Raw genomic sequence first — 22,545 nt, 5'->3', positions numbered from 1 at the left:
TGTTTATCCAATTGATGGATGGGGGCCGGCTCGTGAAAGGATACGTAGATATCCATTAAAAAAAAATTGAATCAAAAGGATATTGGATTATTAGAGTTTTTCACGTGCAGCCCTCCCTGTTACTTTCCTCCAATTGAAGTGGCTTTTGAGCTTTTTCTTCTCCATTGGAAGCGTCGGTAAGATGTTTTCCTTGATCATCCAATGTGATTTTCACAATCTAGTATTGATTTGATTGTTAATTTATATCAATTTAGGGTTCTTTTGTGGTATATTATTGAAATTGAACTGATAATGTAGTTACTGAAATGACAGAATTATGGTATTCATATTCTAAATTGACAAAATACTATTAATAATTGAGTCAATTTCGGATGCTAATGTATTGCAAAATCCTTGAATGTTACGACAGACTTGAATGTTACGACAGAATTATGAAAATGGAGTCTTGTCTTTGGCCATATTTAATTTCCGAATTTATTAGTAAAATAATTTTGATTTCTTATGGATAGGATGGAAATCAGACAACTATTATTAAGGATTATCTGCGTAAAATTGCGGTGAATCCATCGCGGTGAATCCTTCATTAAATGGGAAATGTGGGAATGTGACTTTTAGTTATTGATGGATTTTTTTTTTTTTTTTTTTTTTTTGAATTTTTAGTTTGAAGAATTTTGTCCAAATAAGTAGGAGTATGTTTTGCTTTTTAGACGAGTTTTTGATGTGCTATTGGTGGTGTGTTCTTTCAGCTGTCTAATTATTGGAGGATTTTGAAGTTTGTGTTGGTTTTTTCTTCAATGGCCACTTCTGAGGGTATTATGCAAAATTTTTGTGGAATTTCTCCTTATCGTATTGGCACCAGTTACATCAGCAATTATGATTCATCAGTATTTTCAAAATCTTATAGAAAATCTGTTTTGAAACGGGGTTTAAGATTTTCCCAAGCTGTGCAATGTTCCAGTTTGCAAAATGTTAAATTTGGGTTTGGAGGGTTAAGTGGTGGCTTGTATGAAGTTGCAACACATCGATCTAGGTCCTCAATCTTCTGCTGTAAATCTGCTGAAAGTGTTAAAGAGTCAGCTCCGGTGGATGGTAATGGAACTTGGTATGTTGATGATGCAAAAAACCTACATCCCATTAATAGTGTGGTGAATGGGTCAAATACTCTAGAAGATGTTCAACAGCTGCAAGGTGAAAAAGAAGTTACTCTATCTGACAGGAACTTAGTTTCGGCAGAGACTGAAATAGCTGCAAGGGACGATAGCACTGTCGACCCTATTGAGGAGGAAGCATGGGAGCTCTTACGAGAATCTGTTGTCAATTATTGTGGTAGCCCTGTTGGAACAATTGCTGCTAATGATCCTACTAGTTCTGATGCCTTAAATTATGATCAGGTCTTTATTCGAGACTTTATACCATCTGCAATGGCTTTTCTTCTGAAAGGAGAGTATGAAATTGTGCGCAACTTCCTCCTTCACACACTTCAGCTTCAGGTACGTATCTTAATCAGAAGTTACCGAGGTAGTGTATACAAGCATATTTGTTGGTATCTTTAGTCATTACTTGTTACTTTCACCAATGATTCTTCTATGCACTAGAACAGTAGTTCTTATCTCTATTTATTTATTTATTGTTGTTGTGGAATCTGAAGTTGATTGCACCAAATGTATAGTTAGGACTTAGGAGCAACATACATTAATCCATCATAGACCTCACTTAAGGTATGGTCTGAAGTATTTTTGATGGACCACACAGGATAATCAGGATCAACATTTAGCTTATTTGTCACCTCTTATGTTATGTACATTGGTAAAGATGTCTCTCCAAAAGGCTCCCCACCCTTCTGTCAAAAAAAGCCAAGAGCCATCTTTAAATCACTGTCCATGGAGAGCTACTCAATAGCTACTTAAGGTATCCCTTATTGGGGCAGAGTGACTCTTGATTTTCTCTCTCCTTGAAGAGTCATGCAGAGAGCTATTTCAAGAGCCCCTATGCACATGCTCTTAAAAGAATTATCAAGGCTTGAAGGAACTCTGTGTTGGCTGTGCAAGACAGTTTTCGAATATATAAATAGAGCCTTTTAACGATATATCCAAGTCAAGGAAACTGTCCTTACTCCTGGTTGATAAGAAGCCATTTATACAAGCTGGTCAAGTTCCCAACTTAAAATATCAAGCTAGTGTTTTCTTGGCCCTAGCCAATGTGTACGGGCCATAATTGATGCCTTCCCTTAGTGCCCTTTTCTGAATATCTTCCCTCTCATACTCATGAAGCCTTGGAATCTTCGATACACACTGTGAGTGTATGGAAGTCTCATCTTAAACTCACTTTTTCTTATAAATCATGTTATCAACTTGCTCTGTCAATCTTATAAATTGATGTGACAGTTCTAGTAGTTGGCATTTCATGCTTTACATTTATCGAAACAGACAGTGCTAGCCCTGCTAGGGCAGTTATATAGTCACAAAGGAAATCTGCTGAACTTCCGTAGATCTATTTGTTTTGATCTTACATGTGCGTCATCTCCAGTTTCTAGGTTTTTTGATGATTGGAAACTTTTATGTGTTCTAATTTCAAGAATATTTTATTTCCTTCAGATAATTGTGATTCACCTGAACTTACTCTTGTGTTATCTTCTATATTTCCTTGGTGAATATCTTGTTATTCATCTGAAATCTCTAGCAATTTATTTGTCGGCTCAAAAATTTCCTTGTGCAAAATTGTGATGTTAAAAGGCAAGGACAAGAACTATAGTACAACATAATAGACTACTTTGTGTGTGTGTTTTTAATGACTTTTGCATGTTCATAAGTCTTACTTTGAACTTATTTTCCTACTAGACTAGAAACAATCTGCTGAATAGATTGGGAAACCTTATTAATAACTTATGAACTTAAAATAAGCCTAACTTAAAACTGCACCATGTAAAACCCACACAATAAAGAAAGATTATAAGCTGATTAAATAATAGATCAAAATTATAAATCAAGATAATTTCTTCAGGCTAATTAGTATGTTAAATATTAAAACACAGATACTCTTGCTAGGTGTGAATTGTATTCTAAGCCAAATATAACAGTAACTTATGCGAGAACTTCTTCAAAGGGTGTCCTGGATTAGGCATTAGGTTTTTCATTAAATTTCCCGTGTAGTTTGAAGCCCTTAAAAACAACTAGACTGAACAATTTATTTATTTATTTATTTTTAATTTTTTAATTGTACTTGTAAATAAAAACCTTTATAATGTTTAGTTTTTAACTTCATTATGCTATGTATATCTTTCTGTTATGAGTTATTTTATGTAAGACATCAAAATAGGCATTAAAAAGGAAAAAAAAAAAAAAAATCATATTTCTTATTTTTTTTTCTTTCTGAATATGGTCTAAATTGTCCGGTCCGAGTTTCGGACGAGTTGAAATGATTCAGTCTGGGACGAATACTAGTTTGGATGTCTGATCTTCTGGTCTTTAATTTTAAATATTCAGTCTTTGGTCCGGTCTTGGACCGGTGAACAACCCTAATAGTGATAATAAGGATTACAGTTCATTTTCTTGAACCTCTTTAACAAATCTTAATAGACCCATTGTCATACTTCTTGACATAAGATATCGAATGGCACTTCCCTTCATGCTCAAAACTTTGAGCTTTTTTTTGATCCTGTAAAGTATTTTTCTGTTTACCATATACATTTGATCCTTGATGTTGTTGATCCTGAACTTGTCTTAACTCGTAAGTCATGCAGACTTTACTTCATCTGCTGTACCTTCCATGCTCTAAGCTGCTAAAACTGGAACGTCATGTATGATATCATATTATCATGTATTGAATTGGACGCGAAAATCTCATAAAATTCACTTCTTACTGTTGTGACTTGTGAGTAAACTTTGACAAGCAGCCTACTATTGTGCTATGTGGATTAAAGTTGGTCTTGTAGGAAAAAGTAACTCTCATATCATGGTGGTGTTTCCATATGTTTCCCAGTCCAAATAATCATCTTCAGTTTTTCTCCGTTGCAGCTTTCCATTTTGGATTGGGCACACTCTTCAAACCTTATAGGATCACAGATTACATGTTTTACCCAGTTTTTTTTTTTTTTTTTTTTTTTTTTTTTTTTTTTTTTTTTTTTTTTTTTTTCCGACATCAATACCTTGGGAAAATCTTGCTTAAAAATTTGAGATTGGTTTCTTTCCTTATGGACTGCTTGCCTGCTTGGTAATGATGTAGTCCTACCTTAGGATTGTAAGGTTGATGATTCATATCTCTGAATGCCTGAAGGTGTATGGGCAAACTGACTGTATGGGCAAACTGACTCTATGGGAAAATAAATCTTTCTACTTTATTTTTTTCTTTCTTCACTAATTCCATGCTGCATCTTCGTGAAAAATGATTTCATGGCTTATCACAACTAGTAGTTTCAAGGTCAAGTATCAATAACCTTCATACTGAGAACTAAAGTCGATAAATACTTCATTTTCAAACTTGACATCTAACATGCTTCTCATTTGGTCTGGCACATGCATATAATGGATGCTTTTGAATGCACGTAGTTGGTTGACTGAGGGTTCATTATAATCTGGACAGGCATGAAGGGACATCATATCTATCACTGCCTTTGTAAATCCTCTATTTGGAATGTATACTGATTACTAAATGTACACCGCCTCCACTTATAACTTTTTGGGAAGTCCTCATGTGCATACTTCCAGCTGTTTCCATCACTGTATACTGTTAGGGATCATCTAATAGGAGTAAGGCCCACTAATTCATTTCAGAAATTCCATTCTGTTGCAGAGTATAGAAAAATTTTTAGATGCTCAATTCTTCCGACATCACTTAAATAGTAGGACTTTTTCAATGTGTACTTTGCGTGTGCCTCTGTCTTGGTCATTAGTGAACAATCACCATGAATTAAACCAATTTTTTCTACATAAAGAAGATAGAAATAGCTTGTCATCTAGGAAAAGAAATATATATATTTTTTTCCTTCCTCTTAGTAAGAGTGTCTTCACTAATCCACAAATATGGATGTGTAATGTGGTAATACCCACTCCAGACCATGAGAACTTGAGAAGTCTCATAATTCATTGAACTTAACCTGTAGAAGAAAGAAATGTGAAGTGTTCCTTGACAGACTTGATAAGAGTGATAAAATGTTTACATGAAACACATGTCTGCTTTCTATTATCAAACCTCGTACAGCTCCTCAGTGGGTAATTGGAAGACTCTGAGCAGCATACCCAAGAAGGGAAGCAGAAATGTCAAGGTAAGAGGAGTCTGTATTGACTCAGCAACACTAGACAATCTTAAAGTTGTGATGGTAATATTTGGCAAACATGTATTTGTTTCAACAGGAATATTGGTAACCATTTATAGTTATCAACATATGTAAAAGAGAAATAGAAATCCTTTCCATACTGTTTCTAGGATCCACAGGATCTTCATTTGGTGAAGAAATAATTTAATGGATTAACCACCTATGATAAGGGAAAGAATTGAGGGATGACTGGCCACAAGCCCTTAATACCTCAAAGCAATGTTTGGTCTTCCATTTACTTAGGCCAAATATGACAGACTTGGTAAGCTGGCAAGCTGCTGTCTGCTGGTTAGAATTACTGAACTATACAATTGAGTTGATACCTTTATTTTACCCTATATTGTAGTTGGTGTTCAGTTTTTTGTTTGTCATACAGTCACTTCTCTTTTGTCTTGGCAGAGCTGGGAGAAAACAATGGATTGCCATAGTCCTGGTCAAGGATTGATGCCTGCTAGTTTCAAGGTTCGCACTGTTCCTTTGGATGGTGATGAATTTGCAACAGAAGAGATTCTGGACCCTGACTTTGGAGAAGCAGCGATTGGGCGTGTGGCACCTGTTGATTCTGGTTCTGTGATAATTTTGTTGCACAATTTGCCATGACTCTCATTTACAGTGTACCATTAAAAATTTCTCATCCTTTGATGTGAATTTTTCAGGGCTTTGGTGGATTATACTTTTACGTGCCTATGGAAAATGCTCTGGAGATCTGTCTCTTCAGGAAAGAGTTGATGTGCAGACTGGAATGAAGATGATTTTAAGATTATGTCTTGCAGATGGCTTTGATATGTTCCCAACCTTGTTGGTTACTGATGGTTCATGCATGATAGACCGTCGCATGGGAATTCATGGGCATCCTTTAGAAATACAGGTATTAATGAGCCATCTGCTGCATTGCCTTTTCTATCCTTCGCAAAATTTTTTTGCTGCTCCTCTTTGTATGCTTTTGTAAAAGTCTACACTAAATAGATTTACTGCTTTACAAGTAGCAGTTTATTTCTTCCTTGCCAATTTCCCACAGTCCTTTTTCATTCGTTCTAATTCAGCTTGCCATTTCAAATATTGGTAATTTTTATTAGGTAAGAAAAAATAATCATTAGAAAGTCTTCCTCACAAGGGGAATTCTTAATGTAATTTTAAAAATGGTAATGTCTTTATATGATTATTACCTCACTATTTCCACAACTAAAACTTTGGGTCCTATACTCTGTCATTTAACAAAGTTAATGCCCAATTATCTTTCATCACATCCATTTTTTTTAACAAATTAACATTTGAGGACTTGACCATCAATTTATTTCCTAAAATTATGTGCCATGATGATTGAGCACATTAAATGGGTATCATCATGAAAAAAGATTATAAAGGACTTTCAAAGCTATCTTAATGCACCGATAAATTTTTCTAATTGCGGGCTTACATTATGACTCTCTTTGTAATGTGAAATAAATACATATTGAGAATTCATCTGAGAGATTCTAGACAATAAAATTGTTACATCAGAATAATAGATCAAGATTCAGTGTTTGCTACCTTGCACTTATTGGGCTTTCATAAAAGATCTTAGGGTAGAAAGATGAGTTGGGAAAGTCATCCAAGTGGTTGAGAAAGGATATAGCACCAGTGGAATGTGATGCTACCTTACAATGACGAAAGGTATTCTTGTGATTCTTTATTTTTTAGGGGACTAGGGTGGGGGTGGGGTGTACTAGATTTGGAAATCGGATTGTTCAGGCAGGTCATTTTGGGTCTAGTCATTTTGGGTTGGGACTTTTAGGCAAATTTAGATCGGGTCAAGACTTTGGGCTAAACTCGGATCTGGGTAGGGTGTTGGCGGATTGTTAATGGGATAAAATCTATCACCTTTGACACAGGAAAAAAAATTGACTAGTGAGTAAACAAAATTGTTGTTAGCATTTTTCCCCTCTTGGATTCATCAGAGCTCTCTCTCTTTCCTAAAGGGAAACCAAGGTGGTTTCTATTCACATCTTTCAAGATTTATTTGTCTAGTATAAATAGGTGGGTTTTTTAATTTTGTTTTTTTTTCTATGTTCAAACAACTCTTACAAGTTTTCTTTCACGTGGAGTTTTATTTAGTGTCGTCAAACACCTGTAATGATGAGGCCTTACATAGAACAAACACCATACTATTGTCAGTTTAGCAAAACGTTTGATGCAGTGGTAAATTGTTGAAAAGTATCCATTCAAACATTTTTCGTCATTGTTAATATTGGAGCATTAATGAAGAATTATGTTTCAATGTAGACACTCTCTGGTAAACAAATTCCAATTTTTGCAAAATATTGAATATACCAAATAGGTCTTGTCCATAGGTTAGGGTGTAAGAGTGTGCGACACACTCGTGTCTAGCTATTAGCAAAGGTGTAGGGCTTGTACGGAGAGGGGCTTGTGTGCACTTAGCAACACAAGCATGAATCTAGTGATGTATCATGAAGCTTTAGTATCTACAGAGAGGGGCTTGTGTGCACTGGTCATTAAAGGCTCGTGTATTATGTAAACTTATTGTAAAGGTAAGAAAAAGCAGATTTTTTGTTAGAAATTTTGGTTAATTGAAAATTATATTTTATGACATTTAGTCACCAATATTTTGTTTTAGGATAAGGGTTGTAATTTTGCAAGAACAGGCAAGACTGGCAAGCTAAGCTATATATTTTGTATTGCCTTTAATTTTTAAATTTGAAGCCTAAAAAATTTTCTGAAATCTTGGGAGAAAATACAATATGTGATGTACACTGGACAATAGCACCTAAAGAATTATTTTGTACCCCTATAATGTAATATAAATGCGTAGATAAATTAAGATAGGATAGCGTGGAAATTTTTTTGTCTTTGAAAAGTCTAGATGGATTTCATCTTCTTAGAAGCCAAGTCATGTTCTAAACTTACCTTAGTTATGAATCAGATTTATAGGTTATTTTGCTGACAAATATCACCTGGGTCAAACAAAACCTAAACTAGTGTGGTGGCAAGGAAGGGTCATACTTCCACTAGGATTCACAAGTGATACAATGGAGTCTATGATTAGGGATAAGCTATGTCGGAGAGGGGGTTAAGCTGTTCACTAAACTAAGATAGACAAAATGACAAAATGAGTAAATAAACACGTTGGAAAATCAGCTTGTTAGGTACGAAGGAATCCAACACAAACAAACATGCATTAAACTAAGGGAATGAGAAATAGGAATTTTCTGGAATTCTAACATGAATCTCTTTCAAGCATCAGAATAATAGGATTATTGAAAGCTGTAAATCATATAAATACATGAGTAAACAAGATAGGAACAAGCATATTGGGGATTTAAATTTGGTTTCATCTCTCAATTCTTCACCTACTACTATCCTTATTGAGGACAAGGTAGAAAATTTGGAGTTCCAAAAAGCTAATAATTTATATAAGGAGGAGGGTCATTTAGGTAGTTCCATTATGTTCCAGTTATTAGTGGCTTGAATAACAAGATAGCTAGCAGTTTAAGAGAGAGGAAGACATATTGAATAGTGGTAAGTGTACATAGAGAAATCAATACTTCGGAGAGCATCAACCTCTCAAATGTTGGCTAGGTTGTAATCAGCGATCCCCACCATGTTTTCATTATAAATACAATCATATTTCAGTAGTTTTTCCTTAATTTGATTAGAGATATTTTCATCAATTCATCTTAACCTTCCTAATTATTAACAGTTTACTGGGGAGTAATTGGGTATGGGTATTACTGGAAAGTGGGTGAAATAATTTGTGACGTATATTGTCAAGCAAGATGAAAAGGTGGAGAGGAGAGAAACTCCATGGAGAGGTGGGTGAAAAAAAATGCAGACGCCATGCATTTGGGTATGAGGAATGTCTTTGGTCCAGTAAGAGACAATCCTGTTATGAGGAATGTCTTTGGTCCAGCAAGAGACAATCCTGTCTTGATGTTATAATTAGGTTCTTACTGTGGGGAAAATTCTATTACTCATATCTGATCATCTGATGGACCTTGGAAGCATAGGAAAGGGAGGACAGACTGACAGTATGAGCTGCTGGAGGGCGGTAGGTAGTCAAATAAACGGTAATGTTAGGGAACAGTATGCAGAAAAAATCTTCGTACTGAAATATATGTCATTTATCTCTGGGGCGTATGATGAGATGTGGGTTAGGAAGGGGCGCGACATTAGGAGTTGGGACTGATCCTTCCAAAGTGATTAGATCCATACAATGATAGAAAGTCTAATGAACGTATATGATGTATTGATGTGGCTTTAATTGGAGAGGAAATTCAAGTCCCTAGAAGAGTTGCAAGTCTGATTGATAGGTCCAAGTGGGAAGTAAAATGAAAATATAGAAGAGAGAAAATAGAGGTGGAACTTTTATTAGAGTTTCAGGAAACTGAACTTGAAGTTGTTTCTAATTGAATTCCTTTTTCTTATGCTCCTTCACTAGTTTTTTATTGTGAAGTCATCACTCCATTTATCTTTACACTGCTTGCTTTTCAGGCACTTTTTTATTCTGCATTACGCTGTTCTCGTGAAATGCTTGCTCCAGAAGATGGATCAACAGACCTAATACGTGCTTTGAACAATCGTTTGGTTGCATTAGCTTTTCACATCAGGGAATATTATTGGGTTGATATGAAGAAACTTAATGAGATTTATCGTTACAAGACTGAAGAATACTCATATGATGCTGTCAACAAATTTAATATATACCCTGATCAGATCTCTCCTTGGCTAGTGGAATGGATGCCAGGTAAAGGAGGTTATCTAATTGGTAACTTGCAACCAGCGCACATGGATTTTCGATTTTTCTCGCTGGGTAACCTTTGGTCTGTGGTAAGTGGCCTTGCAACAAAAGATCAATCCCATGCCATTTTGGACCTCATTGAAGCCAAATGGGCAGACCTCGTGGCAGACATGCCGTTGAAGATATGTTATCCTGCTCTTGAAGGTCAGGAGTGGCAAATCATCACTGGCTGTGATCCCAAGAATACGTACGGTTCTTACCCTGCTTATGCATTGTATACTCCTTGTCATGTAATTCCTTCGTTTCTCAATATTTGCATCATGTTCCAACTTTGACCATGTTTTACATATGCATTTATAAAAATTTCATTACTTTAATTGTTGTTGAGTTCATCTTAATTTAGATTTTCAAAATTTATATATATTTTTATATTTCAATTAAAGCAAAACTATAGATAACTAATGGTCAAAGTAGTACGTTGGAAAAGTGTATATTCAAAATGATGCAAGTATTGAGAAAGGCAGAAAGTATTATTTTGTCTTAACACACTATTTTAAGACGAGTATTCTCCATAGATAAATCTGTAGAAAATTGGGTTGGAAGATTTGTATAGAGGGATTTGTGGAAATTGGGAACTCATACCAGGAGGAAAATGTTAGTGTGCGACTCTAAAGGCTTCGAAAGTTATATACTTCCCCTGTTTTCCTAAATTTTACTCAATTTCCCTTTTATCCTTTTTTTTTTAAGTTTTACTCCCTTTTACTTTATTCCTGACCAGTTGCTCGCAAAACTTATCTTATAATTAATTAAGGATTAAGGCAAAAGCTTGAGTCTGATTAATTGACCAACGAAAGGATTACACTCAAAAGGGGATATTTGACAACTTTAGGCTATCACTCTCTAAGGTAGCTTTAGGCTACTAATCTCTGTCAAGTTCTCACAAATTTTCTGGATAAGTGGCTACAACTACAAGCCTTACAATTTATACTCAAGCACTACAATTTGCCCTAAAATAATTACGGCCGACTTCTACAAATTGGAATTCACAATCACTTTGTCATAGTTGCTAAAGTGGTGTCTCCTCCTTTTCAAGCTTGTCTCTTTCTCAAAATAGCTTGCTTGACAAAAACTACTGTTTCCCCTATTCTTCCAAATTCGTCTCCTCTTCCTCTTGGTTACCGTTGTAGTTGACTTGAGGTTGCCTCTCTTGCTGCACGTGATTCTTCTTGGACTTGGACCTACGGTGGTAAACCTTAATGGGCCGGCCCAAGTGCTGATCCATTACAATACCCGCCGCCTCGAGATTCACCTTGTCCTCAAGGTGGAAGGAAGGAAACCGCTGGACAATGGTGGCACTATCCTCCCAAGTCGCTTCAAAGGGTGGCAGTCCACGTCACTTGATCAGGACCTCTGGAAAAGTATTCGATCCCCTTGCGGATTGCCTTACCTTGTGCACATCCTCGGGTTCCACAACTAATTCCATTTCCGCCGTTAATTGGACTGGAATTGTAGGGTTCACCGGAGCTGACCCCACTGCACGCTTGAGTTGGGATATATGAAAAACCGGACGAATCTTGCACGCCGGTGGAAGGTCTAATTTGTATGCCACCTTTCCAATTCTGTCCAACACACGAAAAGGCCTATAGAATCGAGCCCCAAGCTTCTCGTTTGGCCGAATTGCCAGGGACCTGTGACGGTAAGGTTGCAACTTCAAGAATACCTCATCCCCAACTTCGAATTGCTCGTCACGGCGTTTCTTATCCGCATAATCTTTCATGACCTGATTCACCCTTAGTTCGTTCAACATCTCATCCCTCTCTTTCAATGTTTCCTCCAATTTATCTATGGGGGTCTGCCCATTGCCAATTCACCAGAGGGCGGTTCACGGCCGTAAACCACCTTAAATGGTGTGAGCTTGGTCGCGGAATGAGGGGAGGTGTTGTAGGCATACTCTACCCAGTGCAACCAATTGGCCCATTTCTTGGGTTCATCGGCGATGAAGCATCGCAAGTACGACTCCAAACCTTTGTTGACAATCTCGGTCTGGCCGTCGGATTGTGGGTGATAGGCGGTGCTCCGCTTCAATTGAGTCCCTTGCAAGTGAAACAACTCGCGCCAGAAAATGCTCGTAAACACTCTATCCTGATCCGAAACAATGGAAGAGGGAAATCCGTGCAAGCGCACCACCTCGCGCACGAAATAATCAGCTACTCTCAGGGAGGGCGTTGAAGGGATGTTTTAGCCCGATAAAGTGGCTGTACTTTGACAACCGATCCACCACCACAAGTACCGAGTCAATCCCCTTCGACAAAGGTAGCCCCTCCACGAAATCCATGGAGATGTCTTCCTAAATAGCCGCCAGAATCGGCAGTGGTTGGAGTAGACCCATTGGGCTCCGCTGACTAGCCTTGTTTCTCTGGCAAACATTGCACTTCCGCACATAATCCCCCACCGCTCGTCGCATTCCCACCCAGTTGCAGTCGGCGGCGAGGCGGAGGTACGTTTTGACCTCTTCGTCATGGCCGCCGGTTGAGGTGTTGTGATACTCATGTAGTAGGATCTGGGCTGAGATGTTTTAGGGATAACAACTCTCCCTTTAAACATCACTCTTGGACCTTCTAAGTTGAAGCCTACTGGGCTCTCTTCTCCTTTCTCAAGGCCCAATCTGATTTGGGCCATCCACTCATCAGCCTCAATATCCTTTTCCAATGCCTTCCGGTCCACAACGCATGAGTGACTTATTGCACTCAACTGCACTTTGGCTTGATCCCTACGAGAAAGAGCATCGGCTACCCGGTTTGAGGCACCCGACTGATATTGCACTTCAAAATCGAACCCCACTAGTTTACGCATCCACTTTTGATATTCTTCACCCACCTCTCGTTGTTGAGTGATGTAGCGAAGGCTTTGTTGATCGGTCCTCACTATGAAATGTCTTCCAAGGAGGTAGTGCTTCCACCTCAAAATAGCCAAACATATGGCCATAAGTTCCTTCTCGTATATTGATTTTTCTCGTGCTCGGACCCCTAAGAGCTTGCTAAAATAAGCAATGGGCCTCCTCCTTGCACCATCACCGCACCTACACCAAATCCGGAGGCGTCGGTCTCAACCACAAATTCCTTAGTAAAGTCGGGCATAGCAAGCACCGGTGCCTTAGTCATAGCCAACTTGAGCTCTTCGAAGGCCTTGGTAGCTTCTTCGGACCATCCAAAGCTATCCTTCTTTGAGTTGGGCAGTTAATGGGGCCGCAATTTGCGCATATTTGGCTACAAACTTGCGGTAGTATCCCGTTAACCCAAGGAATCCTCTCAACTCCCTCAAGTTCTTGGGTGTTTCCCACTTCACAATTGCCTCCACCTTCTCTCCATCAATGGCCACCTCATGAGCCGAAATGACATGCCCAAGATAGGCCACCTTGGCACGTCCAAAATCACATTTCTTTAAGTTGGCATACAAACTATTTTCGGCCAACTTCTCAAGTACCAACTTCACATGCTTCACATGCTCCTCTTTACTCCTACTATAAATCAAAAATGTCATAAAAAAAATACCAACACAAACTTCCTCAAAAATGGTCGAAATACATCGTTCATCAATGATTGGAACGTAGCCGGGGCATTAGTCAACCCGAATGGCATCACGAGAAATTCGTAGTGCCCTTCATGGGTTCTAAAAGCCGTTTTATGTGTGTCCTCGGGCCTCACCCGAATTTGATGATAGCCGGACTTCAAGTCCAACTTAGAAAACACTACCATTCCATGGAGCTCATCAAGTAGCTCATCAATCACCGGTATCGGATATTTATCCGGAACCGTTTCTTTATTCAAGGCACGGTAATCCACGCAAAACCGCCAAGAACCATCCTTCTTCTTCACAAGTAAGACCGGGCTACTAAAAGGACTAGTAGAGGGTCTAATGATGCCGACATCAAGCATCTCTTGGATGAGCTTCTCAATTTCATCCTTTTGAGCTTGAGGATAGCGGTACAGTCTCACGCTAACCGGGTTGGTAATGGAGTGTTCGTGATCTCGGTTTGGTGGCAACCCGTTAGGCATCCGAAACACCCCTTTGAAACTACTAACCACCTCTCTTAAAAATTTCGGAACCGCACCCTCCTCATTCGGCTCTCTTGCTACCTCCACAAGTAAACCTCCTTTATTTCGACAAAGGTTGCGAATCATGGCTTTAAGGGACACTGGGGTTTTGTCAAGGGAAGAATCCCCCACCAAGGTAATCGGTTTCCCCTCAAGTTCGAAACTCATGACATGAGTTTTCCAATTCGTAGTTACCGTTCCAAGCTTCTCAAGCCATTGTACTCCAAGAATTAAATCGACATTGCCCAATCCCAAGGGTAAGAAATCCTCTACCAACACCACACCTCCCTCCAATTCGATTTTCACTCCTCTACATACGCCCCTCCCCCTCACGGTTTCACCATTGCCCAAAGACACTTCGAATCCACCTCCTTCATCGAGCGGCATCCCAACCTCCTCAGCCAACCGGAGTGACAAAAAATTGTGCGTCGCTTCGGGATCGATCATGACTATCACCTCCTTGCCTTGTACTAGTCCCTTGAGCTTCATGGTTTTAGGATTAGTTATTCCTACCACCGAGCATAACGAAGCACGCACCTCTTCTTCCTCCTCTTTCCTTTCGGTTTCCTCCTCCAACTCCGACTCGCCAGCCACCATCAACACATTCAACTCCTTCTGCTTGCACCGATGTCCCACGCCCCATCGCTCATCGCATCGAAAGCACAACCCTTTTGCTCTTCGCTCCTGGAGTTCAGTCAACCTTCGAGGCTCATTGATAGACTTGGAGCCTGAGCTGGGACTGGGCTTGTTAAGGCTTACTGAGCCTTAGGATTCACTAGCCCTAGGCCATACTCTACTTGGGCCGTTATTCGTGGGCAGCCCATACGTAGATATAAGCCCACCTCCTCCCTTACTGCTGTGTCCGCTCCCTGCTGGGCCGGATGAACTGGACCCGCCCCGCCACGGGCCCACACTCGTCTTGCCCTTGCTGACCCGGTTCCTAGCTTCAATTTTTCCGGCTAAATCCATTGCCCGATCCAACGTGGCCGGATCTAAGAGTCGGATTTCAGCCTTTATCTCTTCATTTAACCCATTTATGAATTGACCTCTCATAATTTCTTCAGGAATGTCATCCAAGGGAAACGTCGTTTCAATGAACCTCCTTCTGTGTTCCTCCACGGTCGTCGTTTGTTGCACGGCCAACCATTGTTCTTGCAGCGATCTCGAGTTCACCGGGCGAAACTCCTTCAACACTCGACTCCTCAAATCCGCCCAGTGCGCAAACGGCCGCCGCCGGTTCTCCCATTGAAACCACTAGAGTGCCGGACCATCCATCGCCACCACGGCCGCCGTAACTCGGTCTTCGTCGGAAAGCTGGTAGTAGTCAGTACATCTTTGCTCTCATCACCCACTGTCCGGATCTTTCCCTTCCGGCATCTCCAACTTCCTGTGTTTCCACCGTTTTCCGTCTCCACCGCCCTCGTCCTGCCACCCTCATGGCTCCCTCACCCTCCATTCCGGCATTCCAAACCCACCACCCACGGGAGAATGCATCCCCTGATTCTGGCTGTTTTCCCCATCCAGGTGTCGCACTGGAGGAGATTGTGGGGTTAATGGCGGTGGTCGGTTCCCCCCCGCTGCTGTCATAGTGGCACGAATTTCGTCTCGAAATTTCTCCTGCTCCTTCGCTGCTATGTTGGCCTGCACTTCCTGGTCTTTTCGGAAGGGGTCAATTCTTCCCTCCAACCGGATTCTGTCATCCTCCTGTCTCTTCTTCTCGGCTTCGAATAGAGTTGTGAAGCTGTCGGTAATGGCCTTCTGGGTGTCAGCCATGGCCTTACTCACGGCCTCCGCCACCGCACGCCCTATGGACACGTCCTGTTCTGGAATTTGTCCTCAATGGACTTCAATCGGAATTCGACTACTTCCAACCTTTCGTCCGCCGCATCAGCACGTTGGCTCAACGACGGTCCTCCGGCCATGATCGTACCTGCTCTGATACCAAATTGTAAGGGACCAGTTGCTCGCAAAACTTATCTTATAATTAATTAAGGATTAAGGCAAAAGCTTGAGTCTAATTAATTGATCAACGAAAGGATTAAGACTAGAATAGACCCGGTTTACAATAACTTATTGTAGACCCAACCTTTTAGTATACCATACGAATGTGATTATATCATACGAAATGTGATTATATTACTAAAAAAGTGATTATATTATCCTGAAACTGTTATGTAAATGTATCACTCAATAAGTGAATTTATCATTATAAAAAGTATCAAATAGTAAATTACATCATTCAAAAGATGATTTTTAAATTTTATCATCCTAAAGATAATTATATAATCTCATTAAATGATTTACTATGAGATTATATAATTCAAAATATGCCTCACAAAAAGATAATTACATCATCTAAAAATGTGATTATATCATCTAGAATGTGATTATATTATTTGAAAGTGTCAAATTTTGGGTCTACAATAATTTATTGTAGACCGGGTCCATACAAGACCAACTACTCAAAAGGGGATAGTTGACAGCTTTAGGCTATCACTCTCTAAGGTAGCTTTAGGCTACTAATCTCTGTCAAGTTCTCACAAATTTTCTGGATAAGTGGCTACAACTACAAGCCTTACAATTTATACTCAAGCACTACAATTTGCCCTAAACTAATTACGGCTGACTTCTACAAATTGGAATTCACAATCACTTTGTCATAGTTGCTAAAGTGGTGTCTCCTCCTTTTCAAGCTTGTCTCTTTCTCAAAATAGCTTGCTTGACAAAAACTACTGTTTCCCCTGTTCTTCCAAATTCGTCTCCTCTTCCTCTTGGTTACCGTTGTAGTTGACTTGAGGTTGCCTCTCTTGCTGCACGTGATTCTTCTTGGACTTGGACCTACGGTGGTAAACCTTAATGGGCCGGCCCAAGTGCTGATCCATTACAATTCCCTTTATGACAAACTTATTTTCATTATTTATCATCCACGACCTACATTGTGGAGCCCGATTTCTCTCTATCTCGGTCTTCTTTAAAACAAAAGTATCCACATGTGTGATCCCCTTTTTTTACTTTTCCTTTATTTATGTAGTTACAGTAACATAATGGAGGGAGTAATATTCTGTAATACATCATTCACTTTTCAATGGCTAATATTGTACATCTTCATATAGCTCCTTCATTTTTGCAGGCCCTGGTCCTATCACAATGCTGGCTCCTGGCCGACATTGCTTTGGCAGGTCAGCATTTTTATTCATTCATCATCTTTCTTGTGTATGCTAGGCCATTTTAATGACGCACCATTACTCATATTGATTTTGTTGCTGTGTGTCTGTGCTTATGGGAGTATTTTGCTATGTCTTTAATGTTGGGAAATACAATATGCAAAAGTTTAATATACAAGGATTAACCTTGAAGTGGAAGTGATTTATCAAATGGGATCAAGTGAAGGTGGCTGACTAGCTGTATTCTGTTCATGTCCTGAATCCCAAGCCCTGAATGATTAAAAAATACTCTCAGAAATTTGTAATGAACAGAACTGATTTGATCTATTTATATTGATGAATATGACAATATACATTCCATGTAATGAGTTGTTGTTAATCAGCATAATGTAACCACCCAAAACTTGACAGCCCATTTTGAAATGACCCCCCTGAAGACATAAAATGATTAAATACACAACCATCGATACTTGAAAGATTATAAGGGTTAAAAATTTAAAATCAACGAAAATGAACTTCAAAAATTATAAAAGCTATAATAAGCAAACATGAACCCAAAAGAACATGAGAGTCAAAACAAAAGAACATATGGGCTAAAGGAAATGAAGATGAACCCAAAAGAAAATACTTTTCAAATCCAAATACATATGGAAGTCCAAAGAACATTTCTATTTTCTATTTATAAAAGAACATGATGTAGTTTAGAATAAAAAATAAAAAAAAGGTCAAACACAAAAAACAAAATCAAAATCAAAAGAACATGGTTTGTAGTGAGAATTTACATTTGGTAAAAGAACTTTATTACACCACCTATAGTCACACTCGACCCACCCCAAAGAGTATGACTCAAAACCCTTACATACATTTTTACCATCACTGGTTCAACCTTCAGAATTGCTTGTCCATGCCACCATCATTCTCAAAATGCAGAAAGAAGACAGGGAGATGGTGAATGAAACTGCCACATAATTCCAACCCTACCATTACTTTGACCCAACTTTCTCACGAGTAAGAAATCATCACAGAGACCAGTCAAAGAGAGATGGAGAGGAGAAAGATGATGTGTAAATATACTTACTTGCAATAAATCTACAAAAGGAGAGAAAGATGATGGTGGTGTCTGTGGGTATTACTCAGATGGGTGGTGATGGGTGGAGAAGCTTTGAAGGTTGTGTGGGCTGCTAGGTTGGACCAACTTGGCTGTGGATGGAGAAGGTGGTGTCTGCTTAGTTAGATGGCTGACATGGAAGACACAGGGAGTAGGGTTATGGTAAATATGTTCTTTTGACTTCCTTTCTCCATTTTCTTGGTCCTAGTTCCAACACACTGTAAAAAGGTAATAATAATAAAATTAAAGAGGAAGTACAACACATGTATACAATTATTCAGCATTATGCACACTCTACTAATATGACTAGCTTAGTCAGTGTGCTTTGGCTAAAACATGTACATAATCGTGCATAAGATTCTTGCAAAAATGTGAATGTTTATTGTAAATATATTTCATATTCCATCTGTTACTTGGAGAGATATAGGAATTTAAATCTTAGGCTTGTTAAAAACATGTATACTCAATTTCGATAACGTTTATGGCATCTCGTTCGAACAAAACATTTCAAATCAGTTTGGCACTAGATACTCTTGAATACTTGCCAATATGAAACTGATGTGTTATTATGGTAGCAAATAACTAAACAAACCACAATGCTAGTTTTGGTCGTGTACATGGCCTTGGCACACAAAATTTATAATTCCTCCGTATTTTATAACTTGCTCCTTTCTCCATATGTGGCGTTTTAGGAGAAATAGTAGAAAGTAATAAAATATGAAGAAAGTGGGGTTGGTGTAAAAATAAAGTAATATAGTTGAGAAAGAGAGAATCTAGAAATATTAAAGTATGATAGTTGAGGGGTTCACTAAGAGAGAAGAAATAAATAAACGCCACTGAACACTTTAATAATTCACCAAATGCCATCAAGGTTTTCAAAATTCACTAAATGCTACTAAGTTTTTTAAAAAATTACCGAGTGCCATTAATGACTAACGGCAGTTAACTTTGTTAGTCATTAAGGTTTAATCATGACATGATCACGACACATGTCATGATATGATTGGTTCTTTTAAAAACAATAACATTGTTTTTCGATTTTCGTGACGAAAATTGTTCGGGTAAAGTTTTGGGAGTTATTTTGATCTTTTATGGGTCCAAATTAAGCTTGGAATTGGCAAATATATATATATATATATATATATATATATATATATATATATATATATATATATGTATATATGTATATATATATATATATATATATATATATATATATATATATATATATATATATATATATGTATATATGTATATATATATATATATATATATATATATATATATATATATATATATATATATATATATATAACTGGGGTTCATTATAATTATTTTTTTTTGCCAATTTCGAGCTTAATTTGAATCCATAAAGGATCAAAGTAACCCCCAAAACTTAACCCGAACAATTTTCATCACGAAAATCAAGAAACAGTGTCATGATCATGTCATGATTAAACATTAATGACTGACAGAGTTAACGACCGTTAGTCATTAATGGCACTCTGTAAAATTTTTAAAACCTCGGTGACATTTGGTGGATTTTATAAAAACTTTTGTCGCCTTAACAAAACTGTTCATGAATATTGTAAAACTGATTATCATAACCAAAACTGATTTTTCCTAGTTGTATCCATGAATATGATAAATCAATTCCATGCTATTAAGTGGTGGTAATTAGCATATACTGTAACTACCCATTATTTGTAACTAAATGTGGTCGTTACATTTCCCACTAATCACGAGATTTGATGACGTTTGCAACTCTTTAATTGTCGCCTTAACAAAACTATTCAAATTACACATAATATGTCAGTATGCAGCTTAAAAATAATGTAATGATAGTAATATTCATTGCTACAGTAGTGTGGGACATGGTACCAAATCAGCAAAAAAAAAAAAAAAAAACTACACATATTAAAAATAATGTAATGATAGTAATATTTTAGGAGAGACAAAAAATGGGAGAGAGAGTGGTGTGGGTTTTTTTCTTAGCCCAAAATGTGTGAGAAGTTTTAGAAAAAAATGTCCATGAAAAAAAGTGGAAAAGAGGAATGAGAAAGTGGGTAGAGAGATAATGTCATTTTTTTTTAATTTGCCCATGAATGAGAGTGGTATTACATCTTGCATTCAGATGATATATCTTTGGATAAGTTAAAGATATACATAGTACAAAGTATAATAATACTTCTGACAATTTATATATTTTTTTCACAGCTTACTGTTGCATGTATTAAGATGAATAGACCTGAAATAGCAGCTAAGGCTGTTCAGATAGCCGAGAAACGCTTATCCCAAGACAAGTGGCCAGAGTATTATGACACAAAAAGAGCAAGGTTTATTGGTAAGCAAGCCCGATTATTCCAGACATGGTCAGTTGCAGGATATCTTGTTGCAAAGCTACTCCTTGCCAACCCAAATGCAGCCCGGATGCTAATTAGTGATGAGGATTCTGAACTCGTCAATGCCTTTTCTTGCATAATTGGAGCTAACCCTAGAAGAAAACGTGGTCAAAAGAGTTTAAAGAAGACTTTCATAGTATGAAACAATAACAGCTTTCATCTTGGAGTACGGCTAATGGTGTTTGAGACATGCCCGGTCACCAATATATATTTGGTATCCAGTTTTTGATGCCAAGAATCCTATTAAATACATAGAGAGGCTTATTCACTTGTTACTAGTAAATTTTGTGTAGATTTGGATATTTTATGTAAATATTTGAAAACTCATTATTATGTATATATGGCTTACAGCATATTGTCATGGGACACGCTCTAATGATTATGTATCTGTATGATGTCAACACTTTGGAGATGTTTTGAGCTTTCAAGAGTTGTGTGGATGCTTGGATACAATAAGGTGCTCAGCAAACACTAAAAACCTAAAAAGCATATATGTAGAGTGGTTTCAAACGACTATCTATTGCATATTTGTTGTACTAACCGAATTATGCATGCCAATTCGAAAGGTGAATCGTTTTACCAAGTGTACTCTCCGTTTCAAGGCTACATTGCCCCGTTATGGTTTCTAGAATAAATTTTAGAATGGTATCTTTTTTGTTTCATAATCATCATATCAGTTTCGAACGTTTGAATTTCTCCCTCTCCATCAGTGTTTGTGGAGTGGTATGTAGAGTGGTAACGTGAGATTTCCTTTGAAGGAGAAGGTATCAAGTTTTAGTGGTTTACTTTAGATTCATTCCTTCCCTTTGATTTGGTGATTTTAGGTTTCCGTTGCTAATTGTTGGTTTATGGTATGGTTTAGGGTTTACTTTGCTCTATAATGACAATGTTTCATATGTGGCCGGGATTATTTATGTCATTTAGTTATTTTCAAAGCAATAGTATTTCCTATTTAGAGGGGTTTTAGGGTTTACTACTTTATATAGATTCCAAACTTATGAAAATTTTAAATAATGCTAAATTCAATAAGTTGAAGTACTTTTTGTGGTAGGTATTATTTGGCAGATTGTTAATTAGGCCATTAGGGAGCTATGGTTTTGGTTTAAATTAATTGGGGTTTTCTTTTAAGGTTTTTAATTGTAAATGTTTTGTAACTGCTCAATCATCTAATGAAGTAGTTCAAGTAGTTCAATATTTGTAATGCAATTATTGGCCCTTGTTTTTTATTGTACATATATAATTGTTTAGAAATGTTAAATTTTCCTGATTTATATAGCAATTCAATTAATTCGAAGGTTCATCACAAAACAAGGGTTCTACCTTTGGACCAAGGTATGAAAGGTACAATGTTGAAGGTAAATTCAATCCAGTTCTCGTAAATTAATTTACTTCTTTCGATGTACAACTTATTGAAGTTACGATAGATCTTTTCATGATGTAGTCTTTAAAGTGCGCATTCAAAGTATGTAATATAACTATCTTCTCGTAGATTTTAAATAAATTACTTACTTTCTTTTTTTTTTTTTTTTTTTTTTTTTTTAAATGAGAACTTCATAAATAAAGAGCAAATTACAACCTAAGAGAGCTAAAAGTAAATAAGAACAAAGCTAATACACCAAACTAAACACACTATGTAATACCCTGTATTTTTAATGTACTTATAAATTATTTATTTAATTATAAAATATATTGTGAGTCAAACTATTTTAATTATTGAATTTTAAAAAAAAC

At 37.6% G+C, this 22,545-nt stretch overlaps 1 protein-coding gene across 1 annotated transcript; it reads left to right on the top strand.

The window, feature by feature from the left end:
• On the top strand, nucleotides 1-21,394 carry LOC110731948 (neutral/alkaline invertase 3, chloroplastic-like). The gene is made up of 7 exons (XM_021911865.1): nucleotides 1-176; nucleotides 747-1,490; nucleotides 5,711-5,876; nucleotides 5,968-6,179; nucleotides 9,800-10,293; nucleotides 17,271-17,319; nucleotides 20,630-21,394. The coding sequence occupies exons 2-7, from the start codon at nucleotides 795-797 to the stop codon at nucleotides 20,954-20,956; spliced, it is 1,944 nt and encodes a 647-aa protein (XP_021767557.1). The 5' UTR covers nucleotides 1-176; nucleotides 747-794; the 3' UTR covers nucleotides 20,957-21,394.
• Nucleotides 21,395-22,545: the final 1,151 nt, after the last annotated feature.

Source organism: Chenopodium quinoa, unplaced genomic scaffold (assembly GCF_001683475.1).
Source record: "Chenopodium quinoa cultivar QQ74 unplaced genomic scaffold, ASM168347v1, whole genome shotgun sequence".
Lineage (NCBI taxonomy): Eukaryota > Viridiplantae > Streptophyta > Magnoliopsida > Caryophyllales > Amaranthaceae > Chenopodium > Chenopodium quinoa.
The sequence above is the reverse complement of the archived record's forward strand: the minus strand, read 5'-3'. Positions and strand labels throughout refer to the sequence as shown.

Bases quoted from the DNA above. Each gene is read 5' to 3' on its own strand.
- LOC110731948 (XM_021911865.1), top strand. From the start codon at position 795: ATGGCCACTTCTGAGGGTATTATGCAAAATTTTTGTGGAATTTCTCCT. The intron at 10,294-17,270 runs GTACGGTTCTTA...TCATTTTTGCAG, and splicing joins GGCTGTGATCCCAAGAATAC to GCCCTGGTCCTATCACAATG. The intron at 17,320-20,629 runs GTCAGCATTTTT...TTTTTTTCACAG, and splicing joins GGCCGACATTGCTTTGGCAG to CTTACTGTTGCATGTATTAA.